At 41.1% G+C, this 18,609-nt stretch overlaps 1 protein-coding gene across 3 annotated transcripts in view; it reads left to right on the forward strand.

Annotated features, from left to right (window-relative positions):
* Positions 1 to 16,835: 16,835 nt before the first annotated feature.
* The window catches only part of Nkain2 (sodium/potassium transporting ATPase interacting 2), a 1,205,517-nt gene continuing 1,203,743 nt past the window's right edge, over positions 16,836 to 18,609 (forward strand). For all 3 annotated transcript variants that reach the window (NR_197310.1, NM_001432842.1, NM_001432843.1), the window contains 1 exon segment: positions 16,836 to 17,327. Coding sequence is in view for 2 of the 3 variants with exons in the window: in NM_001432842.1 (NP_001419771.1) it covers positions 17,274 to 17,327 (54 nt within the window). In the remaining variant the exon portion in view is untranslated.

Raw genomic sequence — 18,609 nt, forward strand, 5'->3', positions numbered from 1 at the left:
TAATGGTCTTGAGATTATATAAGAGATAAAAATAAGGTAATAAATAAAGTGATGTTCAACTTTTCAAGCAACATACATCATTCAATAGTAAGAGAATGTGCAATAAATTTTATGCTAACAGCCAATTGTCTTATAACCTTACTACTTTTAATCCTGTACTTACTGTATAATTGTCTTCCAATTATAGATGGAGTTACTTAGTATTAGAACATATAAGAGGAACATCTAAAATTTCATTTATTACAATAACAAAGGGTCAGATTGAATGCTGTGCTTGCCAGTTTCTACAAACTCTGTGGTAGAATCACAAAATTGGGTTTGTGCTCTGCTGTGACTCTCTAACTTTTGGTAGTCTACAAACTAACAGCTCTAAATCTTAGTATTGTTTTTACTTGCACACTGGGAAGACTGGCATCAATTTTACACACAAGAGAAGTATGAAACCTGTGTTTCTTAAGGACTTGACTATGCTACACCTGTAATCTTAGTTACAAAGGGTTCTGTACAGCCTGTTCCAGAAAACAGCAACCATCTTTGTTTCAAATAGTTATCTATAACCATACTGCAACCCTATCCAACTGTTATTTCAAAAGGTTATTTTGATCACATGTAATTATCATGCTATGACTCCCTGCTGTTTTGACGACTTTGCCATGCCCACCTTGCAACCACGCCTTTGTTTCTGGAGATCATTATGATTAACTTATGCTTCTGCTCTGCTCCAATAACCCCATCTATTTCACTCACCATTTAGAAAATCTCTACCCCTGAGCTGTGAAAACCTTGTCTTCCTCATGTCCGATGCCAACCTCCTTAGGAGGGAGGGAGCCTAATTATACCAATTTAAAAACTTGCTCTAATTAATTTCTTGCTTTAATTAATCTGGCCATGATGACTTGTCAGTGATCTTTGTCTTCCCATCTTGGAAGTGGACAATATGTCTTGTAAATACCCTGCTCAAGAGTGTACGGAGCTTCCTATTTACTGGGCATTACATGTTCAGATGTTCATACTGACAGTCTTGCTACTTCACAGAGTTCTTCCTTAAGCCTTTGTGACACAGCTAATCTTACCTTCTAGATCAGTTGGGGGTCTGTAATATTTTTAAAAACATCTTCCAGACAAAGCCCAAAAAATCCATTGCTTTGGTTTCTATCCAGTGACAATAACTAACGTCTTTAAAACTGCCATTCTTTGGCTCTCACACCTATGAATTTATGACTTTTAATATTTCTCCTTGACGAATGGTGATTTTGAGATTCTCTCTTATCTAGAGAATAGTTAAGACAACAAAGTAAGCTTAAGCTTGTATCTGTTAACAGGCTTTATATTTTGCTTCACGCTACTGTTTTCTCATTCCAACACACCCTCTATTACTGTCTCATCTTAAAAGAACGTAATTCTCAGACAGTTCTGTTGAGACAGAGAGAAGTGTAGAAAAACTGGGTTGGAGAAGGCGTCTCATGATCTCTCATTTCTACGTTTGGTTGAGTATGACATTTGTTAGTATTATGTGTACCCTGAGGGAAGAGTGTTAAGGTAAATAAATTTTAATACATTCCCCCATCTAACAGACTCAACATGTAGAGATATTAAAGTAAAATTGACAAGGTAATGTGGGATTGGAGAGAGGGAAGGCTGGGACTAAATTCTCCAGTGATCCCTGGACTCACAAGTCAAATATGAATAGTATTTAGACACTTCTGTGGCTGCATGAATAAATCCTCATTAGTCCTACAGTTTTTTCCCCAGAGAGTCACCAAGATAATGCTATAATGCTGAGGCAGGACCAATGAGAAGTTTTTTGAAACATAAAGATATCATTGACCATGTCTTTTCTTCCAATATCACTATAAAAAGACATATTTAAAAGATCATACATATTATTCATGAATTACTAAACAAAACAAAGATTTAAAAATCACTATCAGCTGGTACCTGTCCCTTGCCTTGTCTGTGGTTTATATCCTTGGTCTGTGTTGTAGTTATATTGATGTCCATACTCCATGGTGCCATTGAGGAACCTATTGATGTGAGTGGTCTATGCTGCTACCTAAGGCCATTGTAATGTCCAAGTTCCAGCTGCCTTTGAGAACTACATGTGAACCCATGGTCCTCCTGCAGCTGGAATCTGTGTGGATGTTGGTGGCCAATGTGACAACCAAATGCCATGCAGAAGTCCGTGGCCTGTGCTGCAATCTGAGGTCACATGGGCTCCATGGGTCATGTTGCTTCCAGGGACCCTACTGATCTAACTGGCCTACACTGACACTTGAGACCGTGTTGATGGTTTCTGAGGACCTTCTGTGGGTTTGTGCTCCTACTGCAAGTAGGAGCTGTGTTTGTGGTCTGTGCTGTCGCCAGAAAATGTGCAGACTGTGAAGAGCAAGGAGACTGCTTTTGCTTTGAACTTGCTGACGGCATTCACACGATTGAGAGGCAGGGGCATGGAAGGTTTCTGTGACAACTTCTACCCTCACTTCAACCCCTCCCCATTCCTAACACAAGGAGCAGCCTAGACAAGAAGCCCCCCAAAAGAACTGTTAAAAAATATGATGGGAATGTTGAACTGTAGATTTCTACAATGGATGGCTTCTGGTAAGGTACAGGAGGGGAAGGACTCGGTTCTGCTTTAAAGGACAAGCTACTGAGAGTTTGACCATGTTCCAGTGAGTAGATAGATGACACAAATTGGCGGTTTTTTTAAATTCATATTTTTTAATCTTTCTTTTTAGGGTGGATGGCTTCAGGGAGAGTTTGGACATACAAGGACTTGAAAGTGAGTGTTATTGGGGTGCATGATGTGACTTTCTCAGAGAATCAATGTAAATCTTATGTTGAAAATAAAAATAAAAATCACAATATACTTAGTAACTCTGTACTGGTCAGTCGAAGCATAGAAAGTAAAGGAAGGTTAACTGTGAACACCTACATTTCCCAAATCTTGATTTTATTTTATTTCAGTTTTTATTGGACAGTTTATGTATTTACATTTTAAATGTTATTCCCTTTCCTGGTTTCCCCCTCTCTGATCCTCCCTTCCCCTGCTTCTATGAGGATGCTCCCCCTCCCATCCACCTACTCCCACCTCAACACCCTGGCATTCCCCTACATTGGGAAAAAAAGCCTTCACAGACAAACCTTGATTTTAAACCAAAAAAATTAAACTTATCATCCTCTAAGAAGTGTAGCTCTGGCTGAGCTAGGGAAATGTCTCAGTGAATAAATCATTGACAAGCTGAACAATGAGAATTCAGAGTCTCAGCACCCGAAAAAACTTAGAAACCCAAGTGGCATGACAGTTCATAGCTTGGTAGATGAAGATAGGACAGGCTGCCTAACTAGACCAGCTGAATCAGTGAACCTTGGGTTCATTTTGAGGCCGTTCCTCAGTAAATAGCAAGGAATTGAAGCAGACCCTCTGCCTATGCCCACCTCTGTCAACATACACACCAGCGTATGTATGGGAACATACATAGACACATACATGCATACTGCATACTGAACAAACATACAAATGAAAAATGTATCTCTCTACCTTAGCAAGGAAAAAGAAATAGATATTTAGAATATATATTTATATTGATCAACATATTAACTATGAACAGGACACTGCTTATATTTTATCTTCCAGCGGCTTAAAACGTACCTCGATGTAAGGACTCAGAATTACTCCTGTTAGACATGGAGAAAACACATCTACCTTCTTAGCATTGCTCAGCGTCATTTTCTAATAGTCTATTAAATTGGTGTTTATTAGGGTTTCAGAAGAATAAACTTTGCAAAGCACAGCACATAAAGAAATTTTACAGTAACTGTATGACTTGGAAAGATACTCTCAAGCAGTGTAATAAATCTTAATTACACAGAAAAAGCTGTTGAGTACATATTCCTCTTGCTTTGCTAAAAGCTAGTCATTAGTTTAGTCTCATTCTATTGAATACTTTAAACGCTCTATTCCTCATCTCACACTGGGGGAAATGAATCTCAATTTTAAGCTTTCTCAGGAAATTTGGTAAGTTATCTGGTTGATTAGACTGTGTTTACTCCACTTGCCTTGGTTACAGTATGTGAAATACAAAGTCAAATTATTAATTGTATTATTAATATTTATTCTGTGTAACTGACAACAGCTATTTCCTCTGAAATTTTACTGTAGACATAATATACTTATTTTTAGCATTGATACCTAAATTTAACTTTTTTACTTATTGGATTAACAAAGCAGTGCATTCCCTTCATAGCAGAAATTTGTGGGTCATGACTCCAACAGGGGTCACTTATCAAATATCCTGAATATCAGATGTTTACATTACAATTTATTTGTTTTTTTTATATATATTTTTTTATTAACTTGAGTATTTCTTATATACATTTCAAGTGTTATTCCCTTTCCCGGTATCCGGGCAAACATCCCCCTCCCCCCTCCCCTTCCTTATGGGTGTTCCCCTCCCAACCCTCCCCCCATTGCCGCCCTCCCCCCACCAGTCTAGTTCACTGGGGGTTCAGTCTTAGCAGGACCCAGGGCTTCCACTTCCACTGGTGCTCTTACTAGGATATGCATTGCTACCTATGGGGTCAGAGTCCAGGGTCAGTCCGTGTATAGTCTTTGGGTAGTGGCTTAGTCCCTGGAAGCTCTGGTTGCTTGGCATTGTTGTACATATGGAGTCTCGAGCCCCTTCAAGCTCTTCCAGTTCTTTCTCTGATTCCTTCAACGGGGGTCCTATTCTCAGTTCAGTGGTTTGCTGCTGGCATTCGCCTCTATATTTGCTGTATTCTGGCTGTGTCTCTTAGGAGCGATCTACATCCGGCTCCTGTCGGTCTGCACTTCTTTGCTTCATCCATCTTGTCTAATTGGGTGGCTATATATGTATGGGCCACATGTGGGGCAGACTCTGAATGGGTGTTCCTTCAGTCTCTGTTTTAATCTTTGCCTCTCTCTTCCCTGCCAAGGGTATTCTTGTTCCCCTTTTAAAGAAAGAGTGAAGCATTCACATTTTGATCATCCGTCTTGAGTTTCATTTGCTCTAGGCATCTAGGGTAATTCAAGCATTTGGGCTAATAGCCACTTATCAATGAATGCATACCATGTATGTCTTTCTGTGATTGGGTTAGCTCACTCAGGATGATGTTTTCCAGTTCCAACCATTTGCGTACGAATTTCATAAAGTCGTTGTTTTTGATAGCTGAGTAATATTCCATTGTGTAGATGTACCACATTTTCTGTATCCATTCCTCTGTTGAAGGGCATCTGGGTTCTTTCCAGCTTCTGGCTATTATAAATAAGGCTGCAATGAACATAGTGGAGCACGTGTCTTTTTTATATGTTGGGGCATCGTTTGGGTATATGCCCAAGAGAGGTATAGCTGGATCCTCAGGCAGTTCAATGTTCAATTTTCTGAGGATTCTCCAGACTGATTTCCAGAATGGTTGTACCAGTTTGCAATCCCACCAAAAATGGAGGAGTGTTCCTCTTCCTCCACATCCTCGCCAGCATCTGTTGTCCCCTGAGTTTTTGATCTTAGCCATTCTCACTGGTGTGAGGTGAAATCTCAGGGTTGTTTTGATTTGCATTTCCCTTATGACTAAAGATGTTGAACATTTCTTTAGGTGTTTCTCAGCCATTCGGCATTCCTCAGCTGTGAATTCTTTGTTTAGCTCTGAACCCCATTTTTAATAGGGTTATTTGTTTCCCTGCGGTCTAACTTCTTGAGTTCTTTGTATATTTTGGATATAAGGCCTCTATCTGTTGTAGGATTGGTAAAGATCTTTTCCCAATCTGTTGGTTGCCGTTTTGTCCTAACCACCGTGTCCTTTGCCTTACAGAAGCTTTGTAGTTTTATGAGATCCCATTTGTCGATTCTTAATCTTAGAGCGTAAGCCATTGGTGTTTTGTTTAGGAAATTTTTTCCAGTGCCCATGTGTTCCAGATGCTTCCCTAGTTTTTCTTCTATTAGTTTGAGTGTGTCTGGTTTGATGTGGAGGTCCTTGATCCACTTGGACTTAAGCTTTGTACAGGGTGATAAGCATGGATCGATCTGCATTCTTCTACATGTTGACCTCCAGTTGAACCAGCACCATTTGCTGAAAATGCTATCTTTTTTCCATTGGATGGTTTTGGCTCCTTTGTCAAAAATCAAGTGACCATAGGTGTGTGGGTTCATTTCTGGGTCTTCAATTCTATTCCATTGGTCTATCTGTCTGTCTCTGTACCAATACCATGCAGTTTTTATCACTATTGCTCTGTAATACTGCTTGAGTTCAGGGATAGTGATTCCCCCTGAAGTCCTTTTATTGTTGAGGATAGCTTTAGCTATCCTGGTTTTTTGTTATTCCAGATGAATTTGCAAATTGTTCTGCCTAACTCTTTGAAATTGGATTGGTATTTTGATGGGGATTACATTGAATCTGTAGATTGCTTTTGGTAAAATGGCCATTTTTACTATATTAATCCTGCCAATCCATGAGCATGGGAGATCTTTCCATCTTCTGAGGTCTTCTTCAATTTCCTTCTTCAGTGTCTTGTAGTTCTTATTGTACAGATCTTTTACTTGCTTGGTTAAAGTCACACCGAGGTACTTTATATTATTTGGGTCTATTATGAAGGGTGTCGTTTCCCTAATTTCTTTCTAGGCTTGTTTCTCTTTTGTGTAGAGGAAGGCTACTGATTTATTTGAGTTAATTTTATACCCAGCCACTTTGCTGAAGTTGTTTATCAGCTTTAGTAGTTCTCTGGTGGAACTTTTGGGATCACTTAAATACACTATCATATCATCTGCAAACAGTGATATTTTGACTTCTTTTCCGATCTGTATCCCCTTGACCTCCTTTTGTTGTCTGATTGCTCTGGCTAGAACGTCAAGAACTATATTGAATAAGTAGGGAGAGAGTGGGCAGCCTTGTCTAGTCCCTGATTTTAGTGGGATTGCTTCGAGTTTCTCTCCATTTAGTTTAATGTTAGCAACTGGTTTGCTGTATATGGCTTTTACTATGTTCAGGTATGGGCCTTGAATTCCTATTCTCTCCAGGACTTTTATCATGAAGTGGTGTTGAATTTTGTCAAATGCTTTCTCAGCGTCTAATGAAATGATCATGTGGTTTTGTTCTTTCAGTTTGTTTATATAATGGATCACGTTGATGGTTTTCCGTATATTAAACCATCCCTGCATGCCTGGGATGAAGCCTACTTGGTCATGGTGGATGATTGTTTTGATGTGCTCTTGGATTCGGTTTGCCAGAATTTTGTTGAATATTTTTGCATCGATATTCATAAGGGAAATTGGTCTGAAGTTCTTTTTCTTTGTTGTGTCTTTGAGTGGTTTAGGTATAAGAGTAATTGTGGCTTCGTAGAAGGTATTCGGTAGTGATCCATCTGTTTCAATTTTGTGGAATAGTTTGGATAATATTGGTATGAGGTCTTCTATGAAGGTTTGGTAGAATTCTGCACTAAACCCGTCTGGACCTGGGCTCTTTTTGGTTGGGAGACCTTTAATGACTGCTTCTATTTCCTTAGGAGTTATGGGGTTGTTTAACTGGTTTATCTGTTCCTGATTTAACTTCGGTACCTGGTATCTGTCTAGGAAATTGTCCATTTCCTGAAGATTTTCAAGTTTTGTTGAATATAGGTTTTTATAGTAAGATCTGATGATTTTTTGAATTTCCTCTGAATCTGTTGTTATGTCTCCCTTTTCATTTCTTATTTTGTTAATTTGGACACACTCTCTGTGTCCTCTCGTTAGTCTGGCTAAGGGTTTATCTATCTTGTTGATTTTCTCAAAGAACCAACTTTTGGTTCTGTTGATTCTTTCTATGGTCCTTTTTGTTTCTACTTGGTTGATTTCAGCTCTGAGTTTGATTATTTCCTGCCTTCTACTCCTCCTGGGTGTATGTGCTTCTTTTTGTTCTAGAGCTTTTAGGTGTGCTGTCAAGCTGCTGACATATGCTCTTTCCTGTTTCTTTCTGCAGGCACTCAGCGCTATGAGTTTTCCTCTTAGCACAGCTTTCATTGTGTCCCATAAGTTTGGGTATGTTGTACCTTCATTTTCATTAAATTCTAAAAAGTTTTTAATTTCTTTCTTTATTTCTTCCTTGACCAGGTTATCATTGAGTAGAGCATTGTTCAATTTCCAAGTGTATGTGGGCATTCTTCCTTGATTGTTATTGAAGACCAGTTTTAGGCCGTGGTGGTCCGATAGCACGCATGGGATTATTTCTATCTTTCTGTACCTGTTGAGGCCCGTTTTTTGACCAATTATATGGTCAATTTTGGAGAAAGTACCATGAGGAGCTGAGAAGAAGGTATATCCTTTTGCTTTAGGATAGAATGTTCTATAAATATCCGTTAAGTCCATTTGGCTCATGACTTCTCTTAGTCTGTCTACATCTCTGTTCAATTTCTGTTTCCATGATCTGTCCATTGATGAGAGTGGGGTGTTGAAATCTCCCACTATTATTGTGTGAGGTGCAATGTGTGTTTTGAGCTTTAGTAAGGTTTCTTTTATGTATGTAGGTGCCCTTGTATTTGGGGCATAGATATTTAGGATTGAGAGTTCATCTTGGTGGATTTTTCCTTTGATGATTATGAAGTGTCCTTCCTTATCTTTTTTGATGACTTTTAATTGAAAATTGATTTTATTTGATATTAGAATGGCTACTCCAGCTTGCTTCTTCTGACCATTTGCTTGGAAAATTGTTTTCCAGCCTTTCACTCTGAGGTAATGTCTGTCTTTGTCTCTGAGGTGTGTTTCCTGTAGGCAGCAGAATGCAGGGTCCTCGTTGCGTATCCAGTTTGTTAATCTATGTCTTTTTATTGGGGAGTTGAGGCCATTGATGTTGAGAGATATTAAGGAATAGTGATTATTGCTTCCCGTTATATTCATATTTGGATGTGAGGTTATGTTTGTGTGCTTTCATTCTCTTTGTTTTGTTGCCAAGACGATTAGTTTCTTGCTTCTTCTAGGGTATAGCTTGCCTCCTTATGTTGGGCTTTACCATTTATTATCCTTTGTAGTGCTGGATTTGTAGAAAGGTGTTGTGTAAATTTGGTTTTGTCATGGAATATCTTGGTTTCTCCATCTATGTTAATTGAGAGTTTTGCTGGATACAGTAACCTGGGCTGGCATTTGTGTTCTCTTAGGGTCTGTATGACATCAGTCCAGGATCTTCTGGCCTTCATAGTTTCTGGCGAGAAGTCTGGTGTGATTCTGATAGGTCTGCCTTTATATGTTACTTGACCTTTTTCCCTTACTGCTTTTAATATTCTTTCTTTATTTTGTGCGTTTGGTGTTTTGACTATTATGTGACGGGAGGTGTTTCTTTTCTGGTCCAATCTATTTGGAGTTCTGTAGGCTTCTTCTATGCCTATGGGTATCTCTTTTTTTAGATTAGGGAAGTTTTCTTCTATGATTTTGTTGAAGATATTTACTGGTCCTTTGAGCTGGGAGTCTTCACTCTCTTCTATACCTATTATCCTTAGGTTTGATCTTCTCATTGAGTCCTGGATTTCCTGTATGTTTTGGACCAGTAGCTTTTTCCGCTTTACATTATCTTTGACAGTTGAGTCAATGATTTCTATGGAATCTTCTGCTCCTGATATTCTCTCTTCCATCTCTTGTATTCTATTGGTGAAGCTTGTATCTACAGCTCCTTGTCTCTTCTTTTGGTTTTCTATATCCATGGTTGTTTCCATGTGTTCTTTCTTGATTGCTTCTATTTCCATTTTTAATTCCTTCAACTGTTTGATTGTGTTTTCCTGGAATTCTTTCAGGGATTTTTGCGATTCCTCTCTGTAGGCTTCTACTTGTTTATTAATGTTTTCCTGTGTTTCCCTAAGGGAGTTCTTCACATCTTTCTTGAAGTCCTCCAGCATCATGATCAAATATGATTTTGAAACTAGATCTTGCTTTTCTGGTGTGTTTGGATATTCCATGTTTGTTTTGGTGGGAGAATTGGGCTCCGATGATGCCAAGTAGTCTTGGTTTCTGTTGCTTGGGTTCCTGCGCTTGCCTCTCGCCATCAGATTATCTCTAGTGTTACTTTGTTCTGCTATTTCTGACAGTGGCTAGACTGTCCTATAAGCCTGTGTGTCAGGAGTGCTGTAGACCTGTTTTCCTGTTTTCTTTCAGCCAGTTATGGGAACAGAGTGTTCTGCTTTCGGGCGTGTAGTTTTTCCTCTCTACAGGTCTTCAGCTGTTCCTGTGGGCCTGTGTCTTGAGTTCACCAGGCAGCTTTCTTGCAGCAGAAAAGTTGGTCTTACCTGTGGTCCTGAGGCTCAAGTTCGCTCGTGGGGTGCTGCCCACGGGCTCTCTGCAGCGGCAGCAACCAGGAAGACCTGTGCCGCCCCTCCGGGAGCTTCAGTGCACCAGGGTTCCAGATGGTCTTTGGCTTTTTCCTCTGGCGTCCGAGATGTGTGTGCAGAGAGCAGTCTCTTCTGGTTTCCCAGGCTTGTCTGCCTCTCTGAAGGTTTAGCTCTCCCTCCCACGGGATTTGGGTGCAGAGAACTGTTTATCCGGTCTGTTTCCTTCAGGGTCCGGCGGTGTCTCTGGCAGGGGTCCTGCCGCTCCTGGGCCCTCCCCCACGGGAGCCCAGAGGCCTTATACAGTTTCCTCTTGGGCCAGGGATGCTGGCAGGGGTGAGCAGTGTTGGTGGTCTCTTCCGCTCTGCAGCCTTAGGAGTGCCCACCTGACCAGGCAGTTGGGTCTCTCTCTCACAGGGTCTGGGGGCAGAGAGCTGCTGCAGGCCGGGATCCGCGGGTGTGGGACTTCCGGTAAACACAGAACGTGCCTGGTCCTAGAGGAATTCTGCTTCCATGTGTCCCAAGCTCACCAGGCAGCGCTCTTGCAGCAGAAAAGTTGGTCTTACCTGTGGTCCCGAGGCTCAAGTTCGCTCGTGGGGTGCTGCCCATGGGCTCTCTGCAGCGGCCTACAATTTATTTTTTAAAAAGGTTTTTTTCATTTATTTTATGTATGTGAGTACACTGTCACTGTCTTCAGACACACCAGAAGAGGTTATAAAATCCTATTACAGGTGGTTGTGAGCCACCATGTGGTTCCTGGCAACTCAGGACCTCTGGAAGAGCAGTCAGTGTTCTTAACCACGGAGTCATCTCTCCAGCCCTACATTATGATTTATAACAGCAGCCTATCTACAGTCTTAAAGTAGCAACAAAAGTCATTTTATACTTGGGTATCAAGGCAAAATGAGGAACTATATTACAGGGGTTGCAGCATTAGGAATGTTGTAAGCCACAGCTTTATAGTATAATGTGTAAAACTGGTTTCATTTTATTTTATGTTTTAGATTCACTTGTTTTATTTTTATATATGCCTGGATGTATGAACTTGTATCATATGCATACCTAGTGCCCAGGGAGGCCAGAGGAGAGCACCAGATCCTCTGGAACTAGAATTATGGAGGATCGTGAGTCACCATGTAGGTGTTGGCAATCAAGCCTGGATTCTCGGGAAGATCAACAAGTGTTCTAAACCATCTTTCCAGGCCTCCAACCCTAGGTTATAGAGCATGTTCTTCAAGTTCTTTGATTTGTCTCCTGTCATGGAGGAGGCTCCAAATCAGTCCTTGGAGAATCTCTGGTACTAGCTCTAGGGTCTCCCCCAGCTCTGGAGTTTCCCCAACAATAGGTAAATGGCAGAGACAACCTTTACACACTCTGTCCTCTCTGATGCCTGCACACAGTGTAATTATTTAGAGCCATGGTGTGTATCAGGCTCTTATACACCAATATCCTGAAACACTGCCATATTTATGCGTGTATTTACTGCTTATTCATGTTGCAACAAACAAACAAAACCACAACAGCACAAATTAAAAGAAAAGAAATACTAAAAATGAACTTCCTAATTTCTGACAAATGCTTTCTTACTAAAATGACATGTTATTTTTCAGATGATTTATTAGTCTTACAACTAAGGTTTATACATCGGTGAAATAATTCAACAACATGCTTACAATAACCCATGTTAAATATGACTGACTAATAAGAATATTTAATTTCATGTATGCAAATGATCACTTAAATAGGGACTGAAATCAATGTACAGATGGACTACTCTTCAACCAAAATGCTTGAGACTAGAAGTGTTTTAATTTTTTTTTCCAGATTTTGGAAAATTTGTATATACATAATGTGATATCATGGAGAGAGTACTCAGTACTAAATGTAAAAATCACTTGTTTCATGTACATTTAAAAAAACGTATCCAGGGTAATTTTATGTGCTATTTTCAATACTTTGGGGCATGAAAATGGTATCCTGTGTACAGTTTTCCATTTTTGGTGCTTTACCAGCATTCAAAAGTTGGAGGTTTGTGGAGATGAAAGATAGATTCATGACAACAAACAGATGTTTATATAAGTCATGAGTTAAAGTCATTTAATTTATCAGGCCCTCGAACTCAAATGGAATTCAATACCAATATCTGGTCAGGCATTAATCTTAACTAAAACTGCCTCTTTTCATCTTGGCTTAGCCTCTTTTCAAAGTTTCCTCTGAAGGCCAACTGTTTGGTTGAATGGACTTTTACTCATGTGGTTCCTTATGATTGAATCTGTCACTAGATAATTTTATTAAGGAAAGAAGTTGAAATTTTCAGAGAAATTATTATTAAAAAGTGAGACTCAATGTGATTCAATTTCAGGAGACAGTGCACTATGAACACAGGTGAGGTAGAATGAAAAGCTTCTTAGGGGATACTATTCATTTGTGGTGGGGCTAGAGGTAAGACACTTAATGCCCTTCAGAGGGAGTTGGATAGTACTATTCCTGACTCAGAAGTAAGTTTCTTGGAACATTATAAGGAAGGAAAAATAATACAGAAAAAGTCACACCTACATATTCACTTTTTGTAAAAGTTAAACATTAGAATCAAACTCTAATGGTTTTCAGTTGAACTCATAACCAATTATAGATTTGATAGCTTTAAATGATCTTGCACACATACATGCATGCATACATATATTTGTATGTAAAAAAATCCATCAAAGTTCTGTATCAAGCTGTCAGCATTACTTCTGGAAATTCTGGTGAGTGAGTCTTCACCTGTCTCAATTCTAGCAGATACCTAAGGTGCTGGGGTCATACACCCTTTATTTGACTGTCTATAAACCCTTCTGCACTTCTAAGAAGTCCAGGCAGTTCGGGGTAGAAGTGCTCTCTTTTTCTAAAAACTCCAGGTGGTACAGAGTTCAACAACATAATCCAACATCTCTACTCCCCTTATTTAACCAGTTCAGCAAAATTAGTTGTTACTGGTGGTATATTTGCTGGAAATTCAGAGGTTTCAATAATTACAGTGTGGACAGATTTAGGTAACAACTATTTCCATCTACCACAAAACTGTACGGAGACAAAAATATGGATTAAGTTGTGGGATTTAGTATTGTGATCAATGTTAAAGATATGTGACAGGCAGAGTCATAGGTGGAAAAGTTATAGTAACTAGGTGGTAGGCATTTTATCAAATGCTTTATGAATACTGATGCAGCAGTCCTATGTCATATTGTATAGTTAAGAAAACTAATTGGTTGATAAATGGTAGAGTTTGGTATAGCAATCTAAACTGTCTGGGTTCAGAGTTCATAAGCTGAATAATAATGACCACAATCAATAACAACCACATCAATGGTTGTTAGAATATAACCAAATCATGTTAGAATATATTCTGCTAATATAGTCCTTTTTTTTAACAGAAACATTATGACTTATGATTACTTTCATTTTATTTACTATCAATATTTTAATACGCTATGTCTCCATGTTTAAGTTATCTAATGTTAAATATTATTTTAGTGATTGTAAGGATAATTGTTACTAATCTGTTTGTAAACTACAATAGAGACTGAGTTGACTTGGGTTGAAACTGCTCAGTGGAGATGGATGCCCAGGCGTGAAATTTTGTCATAGTTGAGTATGGAACCAGCTCTAACTGGCTTAGAGGCTGTGTACTCAGTACAGAGCACCAGTTTTTCTGAAAGATAAATGAAATGGGTGTGAATCAACCTTCAAATGTACTTTAAAGCAGTGTGCCAAGGTGAGCCCAGTTGGATGTATGCTGACTTGTAACACATTTCCCCCACTGAAACAAGGTAATTAACAATAGTTATGCCACCAGACTAGTCAAGGAAGGAAAGCCCTTAGCACCTTGTAGCTAAATACTTTATGACCTTCATTCTAAATGAAAATGCAATCAACATTCTAGTTTGAGATTCTCTCGCCTCTATACACTTCTACAGAACAGCTACGCTTCTCTCAGCTGTGATTAATGTTTCTTCCAGGAAGGTGTTTAGTTCCAGGGACAAAAGGAAATGGAACAAGAAGGGGAGAGCCACCTCCAAGCCTGGAATTGCATCTGTAAGTAGGGCACCTTGCAGAAGTCAGGCCTTAGCTATTTTGTATGTAAAGGATGTGATGGGAATTTACTTAAGTAATTATAAACGAAAACACCCTTAAATATTTTTAGCATCACTCCTGGGTGAAACCAGAAGATAGGTGAGAAATTCATTAAAATATCAACGAGGGGTGTGTTGCACAATGGTTTGGAAGACCAGTCTTTATTTACGGAAGATGAGCATTGTGATATAGATTCAGAAAGTAGATACTAGTACCAATAAGATGTACAATAAAAGCCCTTGAGGACGCTTTTTTTTTTAAAGATCGGGTTTCCTTTGAGGCAGATACCAGATACAATGATTTCAGTACAATTTCTTTATTTGAACGTTGTCCCAGGGAATCCTGGGAAGTGGAACAGAAAGATGAGATAGAATGAAACGGTTGCTACTGTGGGGCTGCCAGAGACATGGACTAATCTGTTTTGGGCATTTCCAACGTGTTTTGAAAAAGATGAGGTAATCATTCCCTGTCTCTCCTCCATTGCCTGGTAAAGATGGATTTCAAGGAAATCATTTTATTTCTTAGCCAAGAGCCTCCTTGACTTAGGACACAGTCCAATGTGCTCACAGAAAGACAAATGCCATGTATCAAAAGGTCATAGTTCATTGATTGCAAATGAGGAATAAATAATGAGCTACGGACAGCATTACACTTTCCTGTACAGTGTGAATGATTCTCAAGCTGATGCTGATGGCAGGGAGACTATTGCAAGGTTATGGATGAATCTGTACAAATGCCTGATTCTCTGGTAACTTTAAAGAGCTGGTAGAGCACTTGACCACACTGCAGCACCATCTTCGATAGACAGCATTAGCTTAGGGTTCCTCTTATTTAGTCTGTCCCTGCAAAATACCTGCAGCCTAGCAGCCACCAGCCAGCTAGAGCAGGTAAAAGCAGACTGGTAAAATACAGGTGGCTATCTCTAGCCTCCGATTTACCCAAAGGATTTGAAGGTCCCCAAATGTGAGTGCCAGCACATACTGGGGCCTTTGAATTCCATTAACTATTGGAAGCACTTCTGGAAACAGAGACACTCCTGTTATAATAATGAAGCACTAAGAAACGAACAAGATCAAATCCTTTTGGATTTCTAGGGTGGCAAGTCATTTTTGATTATACAGTCTGACTTCTGGAGAATACAGACCCTATGCCCCATCCATTCTCTCTTTAGTTACTCTAAAATGTATATTCAAAGAAGTCATCACTGTAGGTTTTCAGTGTGGTTAAAGTTATCCTACACAAATGTCGCTTTCCAAGAAGGGTAAAGTCCCACTTTTCTTAGGAAGCTTGTTGCTTTTATATTTCTTTTTTCCTTTCTTTTATTTTCATTCTTTTCCTTCCTTCCTTCCTTCCTTCCTTCCTTCCTTCCTTCCTTCCTTCCTTCCTTCCTTCCTTCCTTCCTCCCTTTCTCCACTTTACATCTCTAAGGATGGGCTGTGGGAAGCTCCGTGAACACTTCCTCTCAGTCACAGCGCTTTATTCCAATGGCTTTATTACCCAGTGGATCTCAACGTACAGCCTCTTTCTGTAGCCAGGTTAGGAATGCTTTCCGTAGCTACTGGGGCTGTAAGTGGAACGTTGTCTTCTGTACACCCAGGTCTCAGGGACCATCACTTGCTCCAGAATATTTTTCCCTTCAGCTTTTCACCCGCAGGTGGCAGCAGCGGGCTCCAGAGCATGTGTCCGCAGGTAACTGCTGCTGTCAATTCTGGAGTGTCACCAAGCAAGAAGGACACATAACCAACTGGATGGTCCATGAGGTTGGGTGGATAAATGGTCAAATTTCATCTGTTCTTTTCATTGCTGAGAAAGCAGTTTGAAGCATCAACAACAAACTCCTACATTTCCCTACATTTCGCAACTTCAAGAGGCAACTCAGTCCGGTTCTTGCAGCAGGTTCATCTTTGAAACTCCAAGCTCTGTCCCTTGCTGTCCTTGGGTCCCCGGGTGCACAGGACAGTGGGTTGGCGAGGACACACACACACACACACACACACACACACACACACACACACACACACACACACACACACACACACACAGAGCTTGCTTGTGCATAATGCTTCTGGCTGGGTTGCCTCAGCAAAACCCACACCATTCAAGCAAGACACCACCAAACAAGCAAGGCACTGCCGCACCACCGACACTCCTCCGACCCGATCCCTCGCAGCATCCCCGGGGTTAGCGTCGCCGCAGCTCCCGCGCACCGCGACACCACGCCCGCAGCGGCCAGGGCTGCGGCCGGTCACGACCTCCGAGAAGTTGTCGCCCGGGAGGGGACCTCGGGCTTCGGAGGAGGAGGAGGATCGGCTCATCTTTGCAAGGGGAAGGGCACTGCAGGGAGTCCGCACAGACCCCGCAGCCGCCCCGCGCCGCGCCCCGCCCCCGGCAAGCGGAGCGCAGAGCAGCCGCGCTCGGTGTGGGGAGGCAGGCGGCGCCCGGCGCGCGTCTCAGCCGCCCCCAGAGCCCGCGCGCCCGTGCGCGGGGAGCGAGTGCGGGGCGGGCGAGCGCGCGTCGGGCGGCGGCCGCAACTTGGCGGGCCAGATGCCCCAGGGCGCGGCGGCGCTGCCTGCCTGCCGCTGCCGCCCCTGCGGGCCCGGGGCGCATCTCCTTGGGCGGCGCTGCCCGCGGCTCTGCGTGTGCAGCAAGCGAGTGAAGGTATGTGTGGCGGGCGCGGCTGGGGCAGCCGCCGCCGCGCAGGGAGGTCCTAATGCCTGTCACTTCCCAGGACATTGGCAGTGGCAGCCCGGCGCCCCCGAGCCCAGGGCAGGTTCGCCTGTCCTTCCCCGCGATCTGATTGGATAAAGTGGGGGCTCGACGGTGGCCGACGTGGGACAGTCTGGCTGTGGCAGGGGTCTCGGAAACCATGGGTTATTGCAGTGGCAGGTGCACACTTATCTTTATCTGTGGCATGCAACTGGTAAGTGACGCTTGGGTCCTCTTATTCTCTAATGTGCCTTTGAGAGAGTGGGCAGGGAGTGTAGTAAGAGGTCTGCCATTGAGCAGGACGGAAGGAAAAAGAAGCGAGAAAGGATGATACACATTACCTGTATTTAAAATGATTTTAGGGGTGCAGCAGAAGTGTGCCTTTGTGCTTTCCCCCATTCCTGTCTCTCTAAAGACAGTTTTGCAGGTGCGGGTTAAACTTGTTATCTTTAATTTCTTTAAGGGAATAGAGATGTAGCTCTCCTTTTATGCTTGGTATTCTTTTAATGATAACAGGGTGGTTGTCTTATTTATTTTACTATTTATGAATGTAAGTGAAAATACAGATTATTAGACTTTTATATACTTGTTTTGCAGTATTTATTTGAGTTTGATATTTTCCTAGGAATATATTTTCTTATAATTTTCTTAGGAACTCCTTGTTTAGGTGAGATGTGTTCTTACAGCCTTCTGAGTTAGAAAGCCACACTGAGTTCTAAAAGTATGTAGATCGGAGAGAAATACTTAAACTCTGCAACAGCATTGCCCCAGAGTGGACCAGTAACCTTTAAAACCTAAGAGCTACAATGATTCCAAGAAAAAAGAATATCTTGTCTTCCATTATGTACAATGTTGCCACTGAAATAGATGCTATTGTTTGATCTGACAGGATGAAGGGTTGGATGTACTTTTAGAGGAATATCCCATAGCTGCTTTTGAAAAGCCAAGAGTGCAATAATGTCTGACTGTCAATCCCTAAAGGCATTGGAAGGAGGGGCTGAGAGGAAGACAGGGGTGAAAAATTATGACAGTGGCGAATGGTTAATTTGAAGTCGGAGGCAATTGCTTCTGCAACACCAAGTAGCTTTCCTTAGAAAGTATAAATGAGTCTAAACGTCCCCCTTATTGGTTTTATAAAGGGTGGAGGACTGTGGGATGGAAGGCAAGTATTGAAAGACCAGTCATCCCAAAGTGCTGAAATGAACAAGAATTTGCTATTAAAACCGACAAAAGAATTTCTTAAGTTTTATTCACGGTTTATCGATTGCAAAGGGTTCTTCTTTTCTTTCTTTTTTCTTTTAAAAAATAATTAGTTAAAGTATTTGAGACATCTCAGCTCTGGTACCCCATCCACCCCTAGGAAAGTCCTTGACGGTGCATTCCTGAATCTCTGAATTGTATACTATGGACTTGGTGGAAAGGAAAAAGAATAGATCTAATTTTAGGAGTTTTATGTGTTATCAATGCTATGTAAACCAGCTTTTATATCTCTACCC

The sequence above is a fragment of the Rattus norvegicus genome, chromosome 1 (assembly GCF_021556685.1).
Source record: "Rattus norvegicus strain SHRSP/BbbUtx chromosome 1, alternate assembly SHRSP_T2T, whole genome shotgun sequence".
NCBI classification, from domain to species: Eukaryota; Metazoa; Chordata; class Mammalia; order Rodentia; family Muridae; genus Rattus; species Rattus norvegicus.